At 29.7% G+C, this 18,197-nt stretch overlaps 1 protein-coding gene across 11 annotated transcripts; it reads left to right on the top strand.

Annotated features, from left to right (window-relative positions):
• LOC134685092 (CD151 antigen-like) lies at positions 1 to 18,197 on the top strand. 11 transcript variants are annotated; one of them, XM_063544518.1, is made up of 11 exons: positions 2 to 145; positions 6,311 to 6,366; positions 7,659 to 7,721; positions 9,448 to 9,692; positions 10,015 to 10,269; positions 11,769 to 11,960; positions 12,841 to 12,915; positions 13,867 to 13,965; positions 14,413 to 14,583; positions 15,641 to 15,724; positions 16,082 to 18,197. In XM_063544518.1, exons 5-11 carry the CDS (start codon positions 10,171 to 10,173, stop codon positions 16,151 to 16,153), a joined length of 792 nt encoding a protein of 263 aa, XP_063400588.1. In that variant the 5' UTR covers positions 2 to 145; positions 6,311 to 6,366; positions 7,659 to 7,721; positions 9,448 to 9,692; positions 10,015 to 10,170; the 3' UTR covers positions 16,154 to 18,197. The 11 variants fall into 11 exon arrangements, with proteins under 11 accessions (XP_063400590.1, XP_063400589.1, XP_063400588.1 ...); XM_063544517.1 differs by lacking the exon at positions 7,659 to 7,721 and adding an exon at positions 4,553 to 4,649 and having other exon boundaries at positions 35 to 145; XM_063544520.1 differs by lacking the exon at positions 7,659 to 7,721 and having other exon boundaries at positions 1 to 145; positions 9,448 to 9,523.

Genomic DNA, 18,197 nt, shown 5'->3' with positions numbered 1-18,197 from the left:
AACAGAGGCAAATATTATAGAACTTATGAATTCCAGAGAAACATAATTTCTTGATTATATTGTTTCACGTCTTCAAGCTTTAAACATCTTTCCTTTATTCCTTTCCTTAAGGTGAAGGGTTAAGTCAGGTGAATTGGTGACACAGGTAAATAATGAAATTTTAACTTAAAAATTAGAGATACTTGCATAACCAAAGTGTGATTGAAATTGCAAGTTCAATATTTAAAAACTTTTTTGTGTAGTGATGAATATTTCCGTTCGTAGACCAAATTAACGTGCTTTTATCCACGTGCATGACATGTGGAACACCTGAGCACAGGTCATTGTGAATGAATGACAAGATCTGATGAACCATTCTCCGCTCCTTTGCATTAGAAACACAGATACAACAACCAATAGACTCTCTTTTCTTCCCAACGTGAACAGAAAAGAGTAAATAACGAGGACACACATCAGTACTTTATTTATATCTATATATATAAAACTAAATCAATTAGACAAAAACTGACATTGCTGAAAAAAGTCAGCACAGTAGTATACAAAAAACATGGATAAACTGTCCACACAATTAGAAGTTATTTCCCTTCATTGGCTAAAAGTGTTGATTTTTATCTTTGTTGGTATTTTTATTTTTTTTCATGCATTGTTTTAAAAACTATAGAACAAGGGTCATTATGGGGGTACCATTTATGATGAAAAACTGTAAAAAAAATCTTTCCAAATAATGTTTAAGACAATTTTTTTGGTACATGAGAATAAAATGTACACTTTTTTAGACGATAAAATAGGATTTTGAAGATTAACGTCTTTTTTCCATAAATAACTGTGACAATAGTTATTCGAGACCCCTTAAAAAAACATTCAAAATGATGTGTTCTGTTCATATTTAAGGAATATATCTGTTTTAAAAAATATATCAATTTTTAGAATAACATTTGAATTTGGAGTTATCTACCTTTGTTCATAATCTACATTATGGAATTTTAAGGAAGATATGTCAACTCAAATATTGCCTTCCAATGCCTAACCTATTTACAATGCAATGTTTGAATTAAAATTCCTTCTGATAAATGCATGCACTTCACCCTTCTGTGCTCACCATGCTACTTTGATTTTAATTTCCTTTGTTTAAAATTATAATGGATAGATGGAAGACAGTTTTTTTTATATATACAAATACAAATACAAATATTTATTGGCACAAACACAATTACAATAATTGGCAATGGCCCATACAACTGATATACAAATAGTAATAATGCATAGAATGTTAATAGGCATATTTCGAACAATATCATGGAACGATATCAATATCATCAACATTAAATGATTAAAAAAAGATATATCAATTACATAGTTGGTCAAACAAAATAAGTATTGAAAATAACGATAACGATAATAATAATATGTAATATTATGAACAATGATTATAAGCAATTTTATAGAGTTTGTTCTGCTTTACGCAGGTTCAAACTGTCTGAGATGAAAGAGGAAGTTAATTTTAGGATTGTGTATGAATTATTATTTAATAAAAAGATTATATTATTTTCATGTTTTTGAAATTTTGTAGGATCAACAATTATATTTGAAACTTTATGGTAAAATATGTCCCTCTTAGTAGAGTATTTTTCACAATGTAAAAGAAAATGTTTTTCATTTTCAATTTGACCAGAATTACATACAGAGCAGTATCTCTCATTTCTGGGAATATTTAGATGTCTCCCTCTTTCAATCATCAGTGTATGAGCGCTTATACGGATCTTACATATTGCAGCTCTGTCACTTCTGTTTTTTAATATATCAACATAGGGTGGTCTTCTGCCCATTATGTAGACACTTTTGAAAAAGTCTAACTTTTTGGATTCAAATATATTTGCATTTTGAACTTGCAAACATTGGTCATTAATTCTTTGTTTAATAGAATTTAAATTACCTTTAACATAATTAAAGTTATTGATGATATAAGACATTCCAAGTTCATTCAAAAGACTCTTGACCTTTTTGACCCAAGGGTTTGAATCTACAGATTTAGTGAATATATCATATGCCAAAGAATTTTCCGAAGAAACTATATGGTTCAGGTAGTTGAATATTGAATATAATATTTTATTTTTTAAGGGAATTCTATTAAGTTCAGCTCGACATCCATCATTAGATGCCTTACAGTGAACCCCTAATATGTCTTTGATAAATTTAACATGAAGTTTTTCAAATGGATCAGAGTCTTTAAAATGTGAATCCACCCCCCAAATTTCACTACAATATGTAAGAATGGGAGTAACTAAACAATCAAACAATTTTTCAAGAAGTCTACATGGGTTGTTGAGACCTATAGTTTTCTTTATTTTATAGTATGCCTTCCTGGCTTTTTCCATTAGAGTATTCACAGCAAGGCAAAAATTGCCATTATACTTTAAAACAATACCCAAGTAACAATAATTTGCTACCGTTTCAAGATATGCATTATCATAAGTAAAATGGTTTAACAATGTCTTGCCATTAGAATTAAATATCATAATTTTTGATTTATCAGTATTAACTTGTAGTTTCCATGTTGAACAATATTCATGTAAAATATCAAGAGATTTTTGTAGACCCTCTTTGCTTTCAGATAGTAAAACAATATCATCTGCATATAAAAGAATGTTCAAAGAGGTATCCCCAATAGCAACTGGATCCGTATGTTTGTTATCAAGATTACCTACTAGATCATTTATAAAATAATTAAAAAGAAGGGGACTCAATACGTCACCTTGTTTAACACCCCTTTCTGATAGGAATGGAGGACTCAACCCATTAGAGAATTTTATTCTACTTACTGTATCAGTATACATTGAATAAATAACATTAAACATTTTTTGGGGGATATTATGTTTTATGAGTTTAGAAAATAAACCTAGTCGCCAAACAGTATCAAATGCCTTTTTTAAGTCTATGAAGGCAGCAAAAACTTTTTTCTTTTTTTGTTTATATTGATCAGTTATGGTCTTAAGAGTGAATATGTGGTCAGCTGTACGACTTTTCTCTTTAAAACCTATTTGATTTTTACTTATTAAATTTTTGATATCCATAAATTTTACTAAACGTTTATATAAAACTTTATTAAAAAGTTTACCCAGGTTGGAACTAATAGATATACCTCTATAGTTCCCTGGATCAAATTTGTCCCCTTTCTTATGCAAGAGAACAAGTAAGCTCTCATTCCATATTCTCGGAAATTGACCAGATTCGAATATGCTATTAAAGAGTTTATGAAGTGGTTTTATTAAGATGGGGATTGCATTTTTCAACATTTCATTTGAAATCATGTCGGCTGATGTACTTTTGCCATTTTTAATTAAACGAATAGCTGTTACTATCTCTTCAATTGTTATCTCTGAACTCAAGTGAGTTAAGTCATCTGTAACATGTGATAAATTAAACTTTTCTTTTAGAGAGTCAAAATCTTTAATAATTTTAGAGTGAAAACTATTGTGATTTATGTCACAGCTATTCAATTTTTTATAAAACTGGATGAAATCTTCTTGTGGTAAAGATTCATTTTCTTTGTTATTACTTTTTTGTCTACTTAATTTATTCAAAATGTTCCAAAACATCTTTGGGTCTTTCTCACATGTATATAGTTCTGAAAATATATCTTTTTTGTATTTATTTCCTTCATATTTACATTGACGTCTAAGTCTAGATCTGAAAGAATAAAATTTATGTCTGTATTCAGAATTATAGGGATGTTTATTAACTAACTTTGCATAATTTTTTACTGTAACGCCAAGTTCATATATATTTGCTTTAGCTTTGGCTTTTATCATTTTGGTGGATATTATCTTTAGTCATGGCTTATTGAATATTTTGCATAGTTAACATGATCAAATATTGCCATTTAATTTCAACATTTGATATACAATGATCAATGATATATACTTCAGTATCAAAATTACATACAAATGAGACATACATGTAGCTCTGTGTCAAAGGTTAATTCAAACATTATGAGCGTGCACTTATGCACCAAAGGTTTTCGTGCACTAATGTCTGGAATATAATATTCATAAAATTTTACTGCCATCTTCAAAGGATGCTTCCCCCCTGTGTTCCTCTTGATGAGAGTTATATGGCAACATATAATATTATGTGTTATAATTTCCTACAGCATGTACAGTTTAGCAAGTTATTACAGATCAATGGACTGAAATCAAACATACCAATAATAGGTGCTTTAAATAAAATTGATCAGTGAAATCCTGTTATAATAAGTGTTTAGCATAATGCTATATCCACACTTGCTTTTAAGTTTAATGAGCACTTTTGTTGAGCTTTCCTTTGTTGACATTCTAAATGATACTTTAGAAGGCATAGTCTGGTATAGGATGTTATCAAATTACTCCATTTTCTTATCAGGTCTTTATTGCTTACTAGTATATTTTGGGTTTTAAGATCTTTATTGATCATTGGTGAAGTTTATTCCAGGTGATATTATGTAATACTGCTTTGAACAATGATATACTTCAAACAGAGGTAAACAGTTACTATGATAAGTTTTTATTGAATTCAGGTAATGATACATGATAATGGGTGACATAAGGTCTCCTTGTGTCATTTAAATTGTCCTGGGAACATTTTCACTGCTGGAGATATTAGACTGAAAACAGGTAAAAGTTTTGTTATCATGATCAGTTTTCTATTTATACTTGCATGTTTTTTTTTTCTAAATGCTGAAGTCAAATGTACATGTAAGCTTTCTGGAAATGAGAAATATTAATAAAAATCATGAATTAATGTAATTTCAATGTTTGTTTTTCATTTATAAATCATGTTAACATTGAAGGGTTGTGTAAATCAGGCCATTGATTTTTGCTTTGAAATAATTTCAAAATTTATTAATTGGTTTCTTAATGTTTAAGGTTTTACTGGTTGTGTCCTTCAGTAGATTGTTTCCTGGTAATTTTGGATAGTCGTCTCATTTTCAATTATACCACATCATCTTATTTTTATATTTAATCAAGAATATGTACCCACTTAAATATAAGAATCCACAGTTTTACATGTAACTGTTCTTTTATGTACAAGGATCATCATTTTTCTCTTTAGATATTGAAGTTAATTTATCAGATGTACGGATGTGATATTTAATTTAACACATATATCATTTATCATGTATATCGGACTGAAAAGAAATCTGTTGAACTTTGATTATGGCTATGATACATGTAAGTGGATTGTAAGTACTAAGTGCAATAGTTCTTTTGAAGAACATAGTTTTATTAAGTTTTAGCAAATTGCATTTCTAAAGTAAAAGTCTGTTTTTAATTGATGCACATGTTCAATGGAAATCATAATACTGTACTGTAAAGAGTCTCAGAAATGTTTTAGGTAGAAGTAACAGTCATTTTAGAAGGGACAGCAGGCCTCCTCCCACCCTCTTGTAAAGCTGCATATATCAGATGTGGACATTTGGACATGTGAAAAATCTTTGCTTAAACCAATGAATGTTGCTTTATGAGGTGATGACCTGGCTCCCCTAAAATCTGCCTCTGTATATGGTTGTGTAGAAATTTTCAATAAATATTTATGTCTTCAAGCACTGTAAGATCATGAGCAGAGCCAGAAGCATCCTTGGCATTTTTATTCTTAAATGTACATCAGTAGATATTGAAGTTTGAAAAAAAATGCCATCGTAAATTTAAGTATATCATCATCATGGTCAAATTGTGAGAGTTGTTTTCCCCTAGACCTAAGCCCTCAAGAAAAACAAACCTTAAGTTACATCTTTGGATATCCTCCGGCTAAGAAGGCCCTTATTGTATATTATGCTCAGAATAAAACATACTTGCATTGGATGGACATAATTCTGACCCAATGATAGCTATTAGATAATTGGATTTAAAGGAAGAATTTCACTTTATGGAAATGTTTTTAGGTCTCTTTTGAACCACTAACTTAAGTTCCATAAACTGCAGAATAATTATTCACTCTGGCTTTCAATTACTTTTCCAATAGCTGTTATAGTTGGTTGACCTTTTACCCTACTCGATCTATGCTAACATTAAATTGAAATGAAATTGGTCTTGAGAGACCTGGTCATTGATATGGTAATTAATATCCTTCTAAGGGCGAGTAATTACCGCCATAATAACACGGCCTGGTGTATTAATCAGGAAACGTACAAATGATGTCCAGGTCTAATGATGAAATGAACATCTGTCTGTTGTGTGAAGATGTATTGGCCTCTAGGCTTTGTTAGTACACGTGATGATTCACCAAACAATTAAGATTTAAAGTCAAACTAATGACACTTTTTGGTTGATTTTAGAGGATGTACTGTGAAGACTGGTGAAGGTTGACAGATTACTATAGGATATAATACAGGTAAAACAGTCATCATATTTATCATCAAAACACTTTGTACTTTTATATGATAAAGTGAAAATAGTTTCATATTTTTATTTTTAGTTCCTTGATATATAAGGAGATAGATCAATATTTTGATAATATGTTGTCTTCAATATTTCCATAAGCTTTATCGGACTACTTGTATATGTTTCTGTTTTCTTCAAATTAGATTATTTTAAGTGCAGTTTTAAATTTAATATTTAAAGTAATGTGTAATGTTTTAATAAAGTAAAAAAAAAAATCATTATTAGTTTCACAAAAACATTGAGTGTGAACAAAAAGTACACTAGAGGCTGTTTTTAAACATCAAAAAATGAATGTGTTAAGATATTGTGCCAAAAATCTGGTTATTATGAATATTTTCAATTAATACAATGCAAGATATCATATGCACTGTAGTGCATTTGTAATATATATATTTATTTGAATGCATAAATTGAAGTTTTGTTAAATCGCTCAGATTAGTGGAAAAGGAATATTGTAGAAGCATTATAGTTTGGCTTTTCTTTCCAGTGTCTAGACTGAATGGATATATTATTATTTACACCCACAAAATCTGAACATTTTTATTCATTTTATTTTATTTTTTGAATATATATATATATAGATATTGCATGTAGACTGATTGAACTTAGGAATTTAATTCAAAACTTTATTGACATATAAATAACCTTTATCACTGTAGATTTGAGCAATTAACTATATGTACAATACAGAAAGTATTTGATATTAAATTCTCATGAACATTCTTTTTACTTTAAAATGTTTCTTTTTATATCTTATTTATTTCTCCTGTGGGGTGGACATAAAAGGTAACACAGGTATATTATCTATTGATAGGACAACTCGTTAAAGGTATGAGATTCTTTCTTTTATCCATAGATGTACACTATAATGATAAGGTATAACTCCCTTAAGCAACCAATGGATCATTGCTCTTTGTAAGGATGAGACAGCTCAAATTTTATTAGGGATTTTTTTTTTCTATTTGGTAATTACATGGTTTGGGTATTCATTTATATTTGTGCAAATAGTTGATTTGAGTAGGTTGAAAAATGTTCTAATGTTTTTATAGGCAGTATAATTGATTGAAAACAGGGATATGTTGATTTGTCACACTGTACAGTAAGATATTTCCAGTCTAGACACTTGAAAATTATTTCTAACAACAAACACTGATATTTTCACTTATCCCAGTAATTAGAATAAAATCTGCATATTGTGCATTAAAAAGTTTGATAAAACATCTATACATATGTAATTTGTAGATCATAGTCTGCAGAGGCGGATCCAGCCATTTTTAAAAGGGGGGTTCCCGACCCAGGATAAAGGTGAGGTTTCAACCATATGTCCCCATTCAAATGCATTGATCGGCCAAAAAAAAGGGGGGGTTCCAACCTCCAGAACTCTCCCCCTGGATCCGCCACTGGTCTGTCCTGTTACAAAATTGGTTACTGGGAAACCACTGGGACAGTAAAAAATACAGATACACATGTTTGCAAGTATTCAAATATAAAAGAACAGGGGTTTTGTAAACTTTTCTGATATTAACACTCAGTTTGTGTAATTTTTTTCATTTTTTAGTAAGAAAATTAGTTATCTGCAATTTTATTAAGTCTGAAGTTTCAAAACAGTTTTGATGTGGTTTATAATCAGACAAAGGAAAGTAATCTTTATATAGACAGGTGTGACAGCCAGTAATCAGACATAAACTATTTCTCTTATCTGGGTTATGTTGTAATTGATTTTCCTAGGTAATAAAATGGAATAAAAAACTTCATATCTTATTGAGTCAGGAAAATTTATGGGTATTATTTTTTACCTTATGTCTACATCAATATTTGAAGATTTGAAGATTTCAAAGGGGAAAACAGGCATTATCTTCAAGATGTAAAAAAAAGAAGATGTGGTACAATTTCCAATGAGACAACTAGCCACAAGAGACCAAATAACACAGAAAGTAACAGCTATATTTCACCTTATGGCCTTCCACAATGGTAGCAAAGCCTATACATCTAAGTTCTTTACGTCATTGAACAAGGCCTAAATACCTGTGCTTATCATGATAAAAAGATAAATAAAGGAGATAAGGGGTATATGTCAACGAGACAGCAACCGTAAATGATACAAAAAGTAAAAAGACATTTACATATCAACATCAAAGCATCAAAGTCCCTTTGGATTGTACCAAGAAGCCACAGGAGTGTTCGTTTGTCTATTGACAAAACTGAGACTGGAAACAGTTTCAAGTCAATGGAAAATCTTAATTTTGCCAAAAAGTGTTTCTCATGTCGGAATTGCTAGGTAGGCCAGGAATATATCTCCTGATGAAAGAGTTAGATATTGTATGACTTTTATTAACTAAAAAAGATCTGTTAGGTACTGGTAAGGAGTACATTCCATTTAAAGTCCTTAATGCTATAATGGAAAGTAGGATAAAAATTGAAGAACACACACATGGTGCTTAATTATCGGACAAAAACCTTAATCTATAATGAATAAAAAGAAGTTAAAGTACACCATTTAGGCATTAGTTGTAGCATTTAAATAGTATACCAACTGAATTTTAAAAGAAGAAATTGTTCAATTTAGCATTGCCAGTTTTATTTAATTTCTAGTCTTCAAAATATTTTGTTTTGTAAATTATACCAATTGAATAAATTGGTATAATTTCAAAATATAATATTGAATAATTCTTTAATTCACCTATCTGAAGAATCTTGAATGACAAGTCCATGAATATAAAGCAGTTTCAATAAGGAAGAATCGATTATAAAGGAAAGTTAATAGGATTTGATATAATGACATTATTTGGTCTAGTTATCTGGAGGAATTTAAAGCCCTGCATAGTCTGTTATAGTCATTATTTATCATCTGACCAGGTACTCCATGTCAATTAAAGAAAGAATGGTATCAGCCCTCTAACCCATGGAATTTACAGTTAATAATAGATTATATGTGGTTATTGAATGTATCTAAACATGTATCTCTCTATATGTAATTAATCATAGTCCTTTCATGTTCTTTGATGCAGGCAATTTGCTCATCTAATTGCAGGAACACTTGGTAGAAGCTGTGAAGATAATTGTAGATGTCACATTACTGCCATGTGACCCGTCAATCAAACTGTCAGGTGATCACCTTTAAAACACCAGCCTAGTTATTACTGAATGAAGTAGATACTGCACAAGAATAAAACAGCAGAAAATTGAAAAATAAATGAATTTGTCTGGTTTTTGGATAGTATTTCATATGTTTTAATGCAATCTAAGTGAAGCCAAGAAAATTTAAGTTTTTAATAGGTAATAACACAGACAAGATCTAATGTAATTATTAGCTTTCTCAGGACTATAGCATTTCATTACATCTGGAAATAATATACAGATTTCAAATTGTGAGATGAAGCATAACCAGACAACTGCAGTTTATTACGTTTATTATATGCATTAAATTATAATTACTTTTTCATGTGATAGAGAAAACTTTATAAAATCATGAAGTAAAGATTATGTGAAATTATCTAATTGGTTTAGTCAGGAAAGTGTCTAAAGTTAACTTTAAGTGGAGTATATCTGTGGACATTTTTAGCACTGAAATTAATATTTTCTTCTTCTTTCAAAATAGATGGATGGTAACTGAATCAATACAAATAGCCACATTAAATTTGAAAATAGCTGCAAATGATATCAGTAACAAAAGATTGATAGTGTGCAGTGTGTAGACAGTGGTTGAACAGATATAACATTCTATTAGTTTTGGGATTTTACAAACAAAGCCAAAATGAATCATAACGCTAGAGGAATAAATAGGAGAAAAAGGGACATGTGTGGGAAAAACTTCCTCAAAGTCGTCCTTTATGTGTTCAACTTTTTCTTTTGGGTATGTATATTTATACATTGTTGTGTAATCTTTTAAAAGACAACTTTCAAGATATATATATCTATTTAAATGATTTATAGATAATTGGTTGCTTATAATCCAGTGGCAAATATTTCATGCATGTTCAGAGAGAACTACAATGTATTTAAAGTTTAAAAGGAGTAGATCCGGTAAGAACCAATTTTGGCCTCAAATTTCAGGTTCATCTAACAAAAGATTTTCACCACTTTTGAAAAATGTAAGTGTCTATTTCATTTGAATCAATTAGGTTATATGAATGATTTTAACTGAGTTAGTCATGAAAAACGATCTGATTCAAGCTCAAATATGAAAAATCTACCAAATATGCCAAAAAATGTCACTTTTCAGATGGTTTTTGTCAAAAATGAAAGTTGCCACATCCTTGTTCATCCTCAACCTTTATATATGTAATATGTATTATCATAAATACAACTTACATTTCAATATTAAGGATGGACTCGAATGTGGCCACTTTTGTTTAACACGAAAACCGTCTAAAATTTAACTAAAATGCTGGAATTGTGAAGATTTCAGTAATTTAGCATGACTTAATGATGCTAGAAAGCGATATTTGTGCATTGTATTGTCAAAAACAGCCTATATGTATGTAGCAGAATCATTCTACTGTCCAATAAATAACTAAAAGTTAACATTTTAACAATTTTGTAAAACTGCTATATTTTGGGGCCAAAAAGGGGTCTTACTGGACCTACTCCTTTGTGAATGTAATAAAATATAAGAGAAAAAGTAGATACAGGTAATTGAATTATCTCCTTTTGTTCTGTGTTTAGATTAAGTGGAAATCTTGTTTCTTGGTTTTCTGTAATATAATTTTATGCCTAAGTGGATCCAGGGGGGCCTGTGGTCTTGGGCCCCCCCCCCCTTTCGTACAAAAAATTTGGTTGATTATATAGGGAATCATTGAAGCATGACTGGAGCGGCCCCCTCCTTAGGTCAGTCAGCTGCCTCCCCCCCTTAGGAAAAGTTCTGGATCTGCCGCTGAAATCCCAGGTTTTTTTTCAAAACAGATTGACATTCAGAGATTTGGCCATTTAAATATCAACAGAAATGTCAAAATAAAACATTTATTTATGTCTAGTAAATATGTAACATATGATTTACTAATATGACATTTTAATCTAATAATGTTAGTGATAGGGCATATCATTATATAAAAGAGCATGGGAAAATTCTATCAAAATATTCAGAAAAAAAAGTGCATATTTTTATCAAATACAATCTATAAAAGAACAAACAAATGACATTTTCCATTAAAATATACTTTGACATTCAACAGGATAAAAGATCCTAAATTTTTTTTTTTTTTTCAAATTTTTCAACTTACAGTGGTAGTTTACTTCAAAATACTAAATTATTCTGTTTTCTTACAATTATTAAGCATTTTCTGTCATTGATAAAATGTTCTTGAAAATTCAATATCGTTTTTATACATAATAAATTCTATCTGTCTTTTCCAGCTGACAGGGTTAGCTTTTCTAGCATTAGGATTATATATCAAGTTCCAGAAGCATACCTATATCAGTCTGCTAGGGAGCAGTACTTTCCCTTTATCAACATACTTGTTACTAGGGACAGGAGCCTTTATTATCCTGTCAGGAATCATTGGCTGTACTGGGACATGTATAGAAAATAGATGTTTTATGGTTATGGTGAGTTATTTCCCTTTGAACACTTTGTTGACTGAGACTACATTCCATCTTTTATCTACCTAGTTTTAAACTTTTCACAAGCAAGCCAACAACAAATTAAATAAATTTATTACTGCTAATTCAAATAACATGTTATTTTTATGTCCCACTTATAATTGTAATGGATATTGTGTATTATTGTCTATTAGTCCAATATCGAAATAAATTTTTGATAAAGGTTGTTTCCAATGAAGTTGTGTTCATATCACCTTAAAATTAAGGACACATGATATGAAATTATTATGGTTTTTAAGCCTTATTCACAGTTCACTAAACATGGAAATCATTACATTCTAAAGTTAAAAGTTCTTTTGTTAATTATAAAACCACAAAATTGTGGTCACATCAACTTAAAACTTGTTCACTGTGATGTGAAATGTTTAACCTATATGCTAAATTACAATTTTTACCTTAATTTCGTGGTTCAATGAACATATTATTGAACTTTAATTGAAGTACAAGTGTGGATGAATTCCTAAGATGATGATTGCCTTGATGTGATCCGTCAGCGACACTCTAGTGTCATGTTTTTAGTTGACCGTTACTTTCATTCATGGTACCTTATTTTAAAACCAGTTGTATGTGGTTTTTTATATAGGAAATCTCCATAAAAAAATCTTTTGTGAGAAATTTAACTGTGAGGATTGAAACTTTTAACTTTATGGTTTTTGTTATCAATACTGTATATTATTAATAGATATAAGAAGTTGTGGTATGAGTGCTAATGATACAACTCTCCATCCAAGTAACACTGTAATTATCTATGTGACTGTGTTATATTATACTTTTCAGTGTCTTAACTTTTAGCTTGCATATCTTTTTATTTCGTTTTTTTTTTCAGTATGCCTTATTTTTGTTGATAATTTTCCTGACAGAAGCAATATCAGGTGTCCTAGCTTATATGTATGAAGGCACAGTAAGTATTAACATTCCCAGTGTAGGGTACTTCAGATTATTTGCTAATAGTAGATACTTACACTCCTGGCACTCATGTATAGTGGTACTTATACTCTCTACATCTGATGTATTCTGACCCTGTTAAGTATTTACATACATTGACACACTTGAATATACAGAAGATCAATGTTAATTGAAACAATTAAAATGGCTATTGAGCATGTTTAAATTTTCAACATTTTAGAATTAAAGTTTGAGAGTATTGGTTTGTCTATAGCTTGTAACTTGTTTACGACTGTTACAGTGGATATCATATTCAAGACATTCAAGGATTGAGAAAAGGAAATGTTTTTGGTTGATATTTGATTTTATGGTTTTGGCAAAGTCTACCTATAAGCCTGTACAAAACATTTCACCTAATTTAACAAAATACAATCACCTTCACCCATGAAATTCATGGAAATTGGTATCTCACATATAAAAATAAATATTTAAGAAATTCAATGTTTAACATAAATTTGCACTGCTCTTTTTTTTTTGGCATTTTCATATTTGTTTGTGATTACATTCTAGGATTTACACACCTTTTAATACCATATTAACATGGCAATTTAATTAATTACTACACACAAAATCTATAAAATATGTTATTAAGTATGGAAGAAATAAACAGCCTTATATGTACCTCACAATCACTTCATTATGGTCATTAGTACATACAAGTATCACTTGCCAGGAAAGGAAATTAAGACTTTTGGAAATGCCATTGTGGAAAGGAATTTGTAAAAGATGGGGAAAAGATACCAGAGGGTCAACTCAAACATGAAAATAATCTGACAACACCATGGCTTCAAAATGAAAAAGACAAACAAACAATCAATAGTTCACAAAACACAACACAGAAAACTAAAGACTCTGCAACTATTAATGCGTTTAGAACTTTTGTCATATGTTATTGTTTTTCTTCCAGATAAAAGAAGAATTATCACGAAATTTAAATTCTACAATGATGAATAATTATCATTATGATGCAGTTATCACTAAAGCAATAGATGATATGCAGAAAGAGGTAAATGTTATAAGCACAGATAGTCCAAACTTATGTTTTGTCTCATTTAGGAAGATTGACCCTTGAAATAATGTCTACTTTGTAGATTTTTTAACAAAAAGTTTATGAATTTAGTTGGGAAGGTACATTGTAATGTTTTGATAAAAAGTGAATTCCTTTCTTTTTTTAATTAACAAAATATATTATATTACACAACTTAACTTCATTACATAGTCAAAACATGTGATCTCCATCAAAAATGATAAATTAACACATTATTGGTAATATTGACTTTGAACTTGCTTTCAGTAACTGATACCCATAGATTAGTACTTTGTGTCTGTTGTCTTGTATTTGTAATCTATTTTCAGCTTAATGCAACCATAAAAATTGTTAATTATTATTTTACAACTTGTTTTCTGAACACCCAAAACCTGTAGAATCAATATTGTTACTTTTATTTCCTAGTTTGAATGCTGTGGTGCAACAGAATTTGAGAACTGGGAGAGATCTAAATGGATACAAGAAATGATAACAGAAGATCCTTCTAAGAAAAACAGAGTACCAGATTCCTGTTGTTTGACTGTTTCTACCAATTGTTCCACATTTGGTAACGGTCCATCAAATATAAATCCAGAGGTATTTATCTGATAGTTTCTAATAAAAAGAACTTTATGACACTACCACATCAGTTGGGGATGCTTCAAATTAACTTGTTAAAGGAAGATAATTTTAGTTTTTTGGCTTGGTTAAATCATTTGGTGCAAGTATTAGTGATAGACCTGGCCAGAAAAAATTCAAAATAAGATGATATATGAGGGGGGATAGGACATTTATCGGGACTCCGGGATCAGTTGTTTCTAAGCTTGCGATTCACCCTTTCGGGATCCAAGAATTCTTTATTTTTTCTTCGGATTTCGGGACGTTAGAATTAACTTTATTTAAATTCAGGACCTCTGGATTTCATGTTTTTAAGCCAGGGATTTTGGGATCAGGACTCCTTCTATCCCCCTAATATATGATTGCCAATAAAAACAACTCCTCCACAGTAAACACAGTAACAACCATAGGACAAAATGCATTTCATTTTTAAAGCTTTTTGTTAATTAAGAAATAGTTCATTCATGTCTTGCTCTATGCTGATTTTAATATGGGTAGGCATTATCATTGTCAATATCTTAATACTGAGGGTTTGTGAGGTGTTAAATGTTGACAAATATGATGCCTACCCATGTTAAAATGAGCTTAGAGCATGGCATATAAAAATTATTACAATTCTAATAGGACAATTATGAACTTTAGTACATGGAAGCGGCCCTTTGATACTTTCTCCAAAGGCAGCCATTTTGATTTGATGAACACCAAAGGTTATATAAAAAGTCAACAGTTTAACTATAAAATATGAAGAGATACATTTAAAAATAACTTTTAGAAGGATTTTATTTAATGTTCTAGCAAGCAACACCAACACAAATGTCCTAGTTGCTTTCCAGAGTTGTTCATACTACAACTGACATTGCAATTTCAATGTGACGTCAATCACATACAGCCTATGTTTGTTAAAATTAGAACATGGCTTTGTTTCCAAAGCGAAAGAATCTTTGATCAACATCTGTATAATAGAATTGAAATTAAACTCTGCTGTGAAAATATAAAATGTGATAACACAAGATTCATATCATTGTATTATTTTTAGGGTTGTACAAAGGCATTGGAGAAGAATACCAAAGATTCTTTGATTCTAATAGGAGGAATTGGTTTAGGACTTTGTTGTATACAGGTATTTATAATTGCTGATCTTTTTTCGTTTTCATTCTCTATCTTAAGTTTGCCTCAACCAAATGTTTTAAAACTTATACACAATGCTTATTACCACTAAACTCAGGTCAAGTACAAATAACTTTTACTCTCTTTGAGTTATGTCCATATATTATGTGATATTCAAGCTGTGCCATAATCTGGACACATTCCCCTTTTCTTTTATTTAAGCATCACTGTACCTTTGAGCCAAAATTATATTAGTGGAAAAATATCATGTGAAAAATTCTTGACAGATATTAGACATGATAGAAGTTACTTAAGATTCAGCATTGTATCACAAATGATTATTAAACATTGTCATCTTGTTCTTTTTCAGTTGCTGGGGATTATCTTCTCTTGTTGTTTAGTAAGAAAATTCAAGGGACGAAAAGCCTCATCATATCTTTAAAACAAAGACATTTAAATATGTGTATGAGAAAGTTTATTGGTTTCATATCCATGACATTCTATTTCTGGGACCAATAACAGTTTCTTGCCATAGACCAAAAGTACATTTACTGTTTTACATTAAAGATGATTGTGTTGCGTGAGCTGCAGAAGAAGTTGACGAAGGATTTTTGCCTAGTAGTCATAGTAATGTTAGTGACATAAAACATCTGTATTGTATGATCATTGTATGTTTGTGCCATTGTGAATATTGACTTATTTTATGATTTTATGTAAAAAAAACTTTTGTTTTTTTTGAAATTCTGTATTTTACATGTTGAAAAATCATATTCATATTTTTATTGTACTTTTAAATCATGTAAATTCTTCTATTTTTGTTTGTGTGATACAAAGTTTGTCAAGTAGTTGAAAGATAAAATTTTGAACTTAATTGATTAAACTGCTAATATTGTTCTGTAAAGACAATTAATTTACTCAGTCTTTCCTAAGTGGAAACCCATAGAATATAACTACCTTTAATTGGAGCTAGAAAACCTTCTGAAAATATAAACATGGTCAATTTTGAATAAAATAAAAAGTTTAGTTTTATTTCAGTTACTGGTAATTAAAATGTACCAGGAAATATTTGGAATTAATAAGTTAATTTGCATCCAGTTAATTGTTTTTGAAACGACAATTTTCATATATGTTCGAGTATTAAAATGGTTGTTACAAGTGTAGTCAAATTTTTATTTGAATCAAAGACGTACACACTTGTTTTAATTTCTGTGTGTAGATTGAAATAAACTTGACATAGTAGGATTGATTATTTTTCAAACCGGTAAATTTATTTTGTGAAATAAAAAATCTTGTAGGTCTGTCTACAAGATCAATACTAGTAGAAATATATTTTTGTATCATGGGACCATTCTAATTTAATTGACCATTGGTTAGAAATTTGTAATCATGCCAAAGTACAGCATTTACTTGCAATTTTTGAAACATTTTACTAAACATTTTTTTTAAGGAAAAATCAACACATTTTATGAATTTCTTATTTTCAGATAATATAATTAACTTGTAACAGATTGTAACTAGCATTTAGATAAAAAAAAGAAAAAAAAGCAGTTTTTACAGAAAATATTTTTTGTACTTGAAAAATGTAGTGTTGGTTGCTTGTCCATCAATAACAACCTGTATGGTGGCTTTGTGTATAATAACTTATGTGGTTAGGTTGCTGTCTCATAGAGATCTCTGATTTTTTTTTTACTATATTGTTTGTATTGATAAAAAAACAGTTAGTTGTTGAAACCTAAATACTAATTTTCAATCAATCTGAGAATAACTAGTCAAATTAATGCATATGACAGATTTCACTAATGTAAATTATGATTTTATTTTGTGGATAAACTGAATATCTACACATTTCTTATCCTAATTTGTTATATCTTGAAATATAATGTCTTTGGTTTGCTGTAGGGCAAAGTATAATCTTGATGTATAAGTTATTTTTTACTGGACAGTGAAAATCTAATGACAAATAGAGGTCACATCTGTTTTTTTGGACATTATGGTCACACTTCCTCAATTCCTTGAAAACAGCATGACAGAATTCAGACAAACTTTTATAGATTCTTCTATGTCTTGGTGCTGCACCTGCTATTTACATTTTTCATGCAAGTGGTGTTTTTTTTTGCGTTTCCCATACTACCACATGCTTATTTTATTTGGAGGCAGCAGATGATCAAAGAAGACAAACATGTTACAAAAATGACTTTATATCTTTGCCAGTATAATTACACATTTGATTATGACATATATTATTATTAAGTTTTTTATTTACCTCATTAAAAGCATTAAATTACAAACAATCCATTATCATTCATCGTCAGTATTATATTTTTTTTATCATGTATAAAGCTTTTTATTGAATATGAATTTTAAACGTTCTAGTGATTTCAATTTTAAAATATTGTGTTGAATAATCTTTATTATAGGCATGAATTTGTTTCAAGGTTGTCTTATGTTTATTTTAAATTTGATGAAAATAAAAAAGAAAGAAAGTA

The sequence above is a fragment of the Mytilus trossulus genome, chromosome 9 (assembly GCF_036588685.1).
Source record: "Mytilus trossulus isolate FHL-02 chromosome 9, PNRI_Mtr1.1.1.hap1, whole genome shotgun sequence".
Classification (NCBI taxonomy): domain Eukaryota; kingdom Metazoa; phylum Mollusca; class Bivalvia; order Mytilida; family Mytilidae; genus Mytilus; species Mytilus trossulus.
Note: the sequence above shows the minus strand (reverse complement) of the source record. Positions and strands in the feature narration are given on the sequence as shown.

Coding starts and splice junctions, on each gene's coding strand:
- LOC134685092 (XM_063544520.1), top strand. CDS start 10,171: ATGAATCATAACGCTAGAGGAATAAATAGGAGAAAAAGGGACATGTGT. Junction 14,584..15,640: donor CATCAAATATAAATCCAGAG/GTATTTATCTGA, acceptor TATTATTTTTAG/GGTTGTACAAAGGCATTGGA. Junction 15,725..16,081: donor TAGGACTTTGTTGTATACAG/GTATTTATAATT, acceptor GTTCTTTTTCAG/TTGCTGGGGATTATCTTCTC.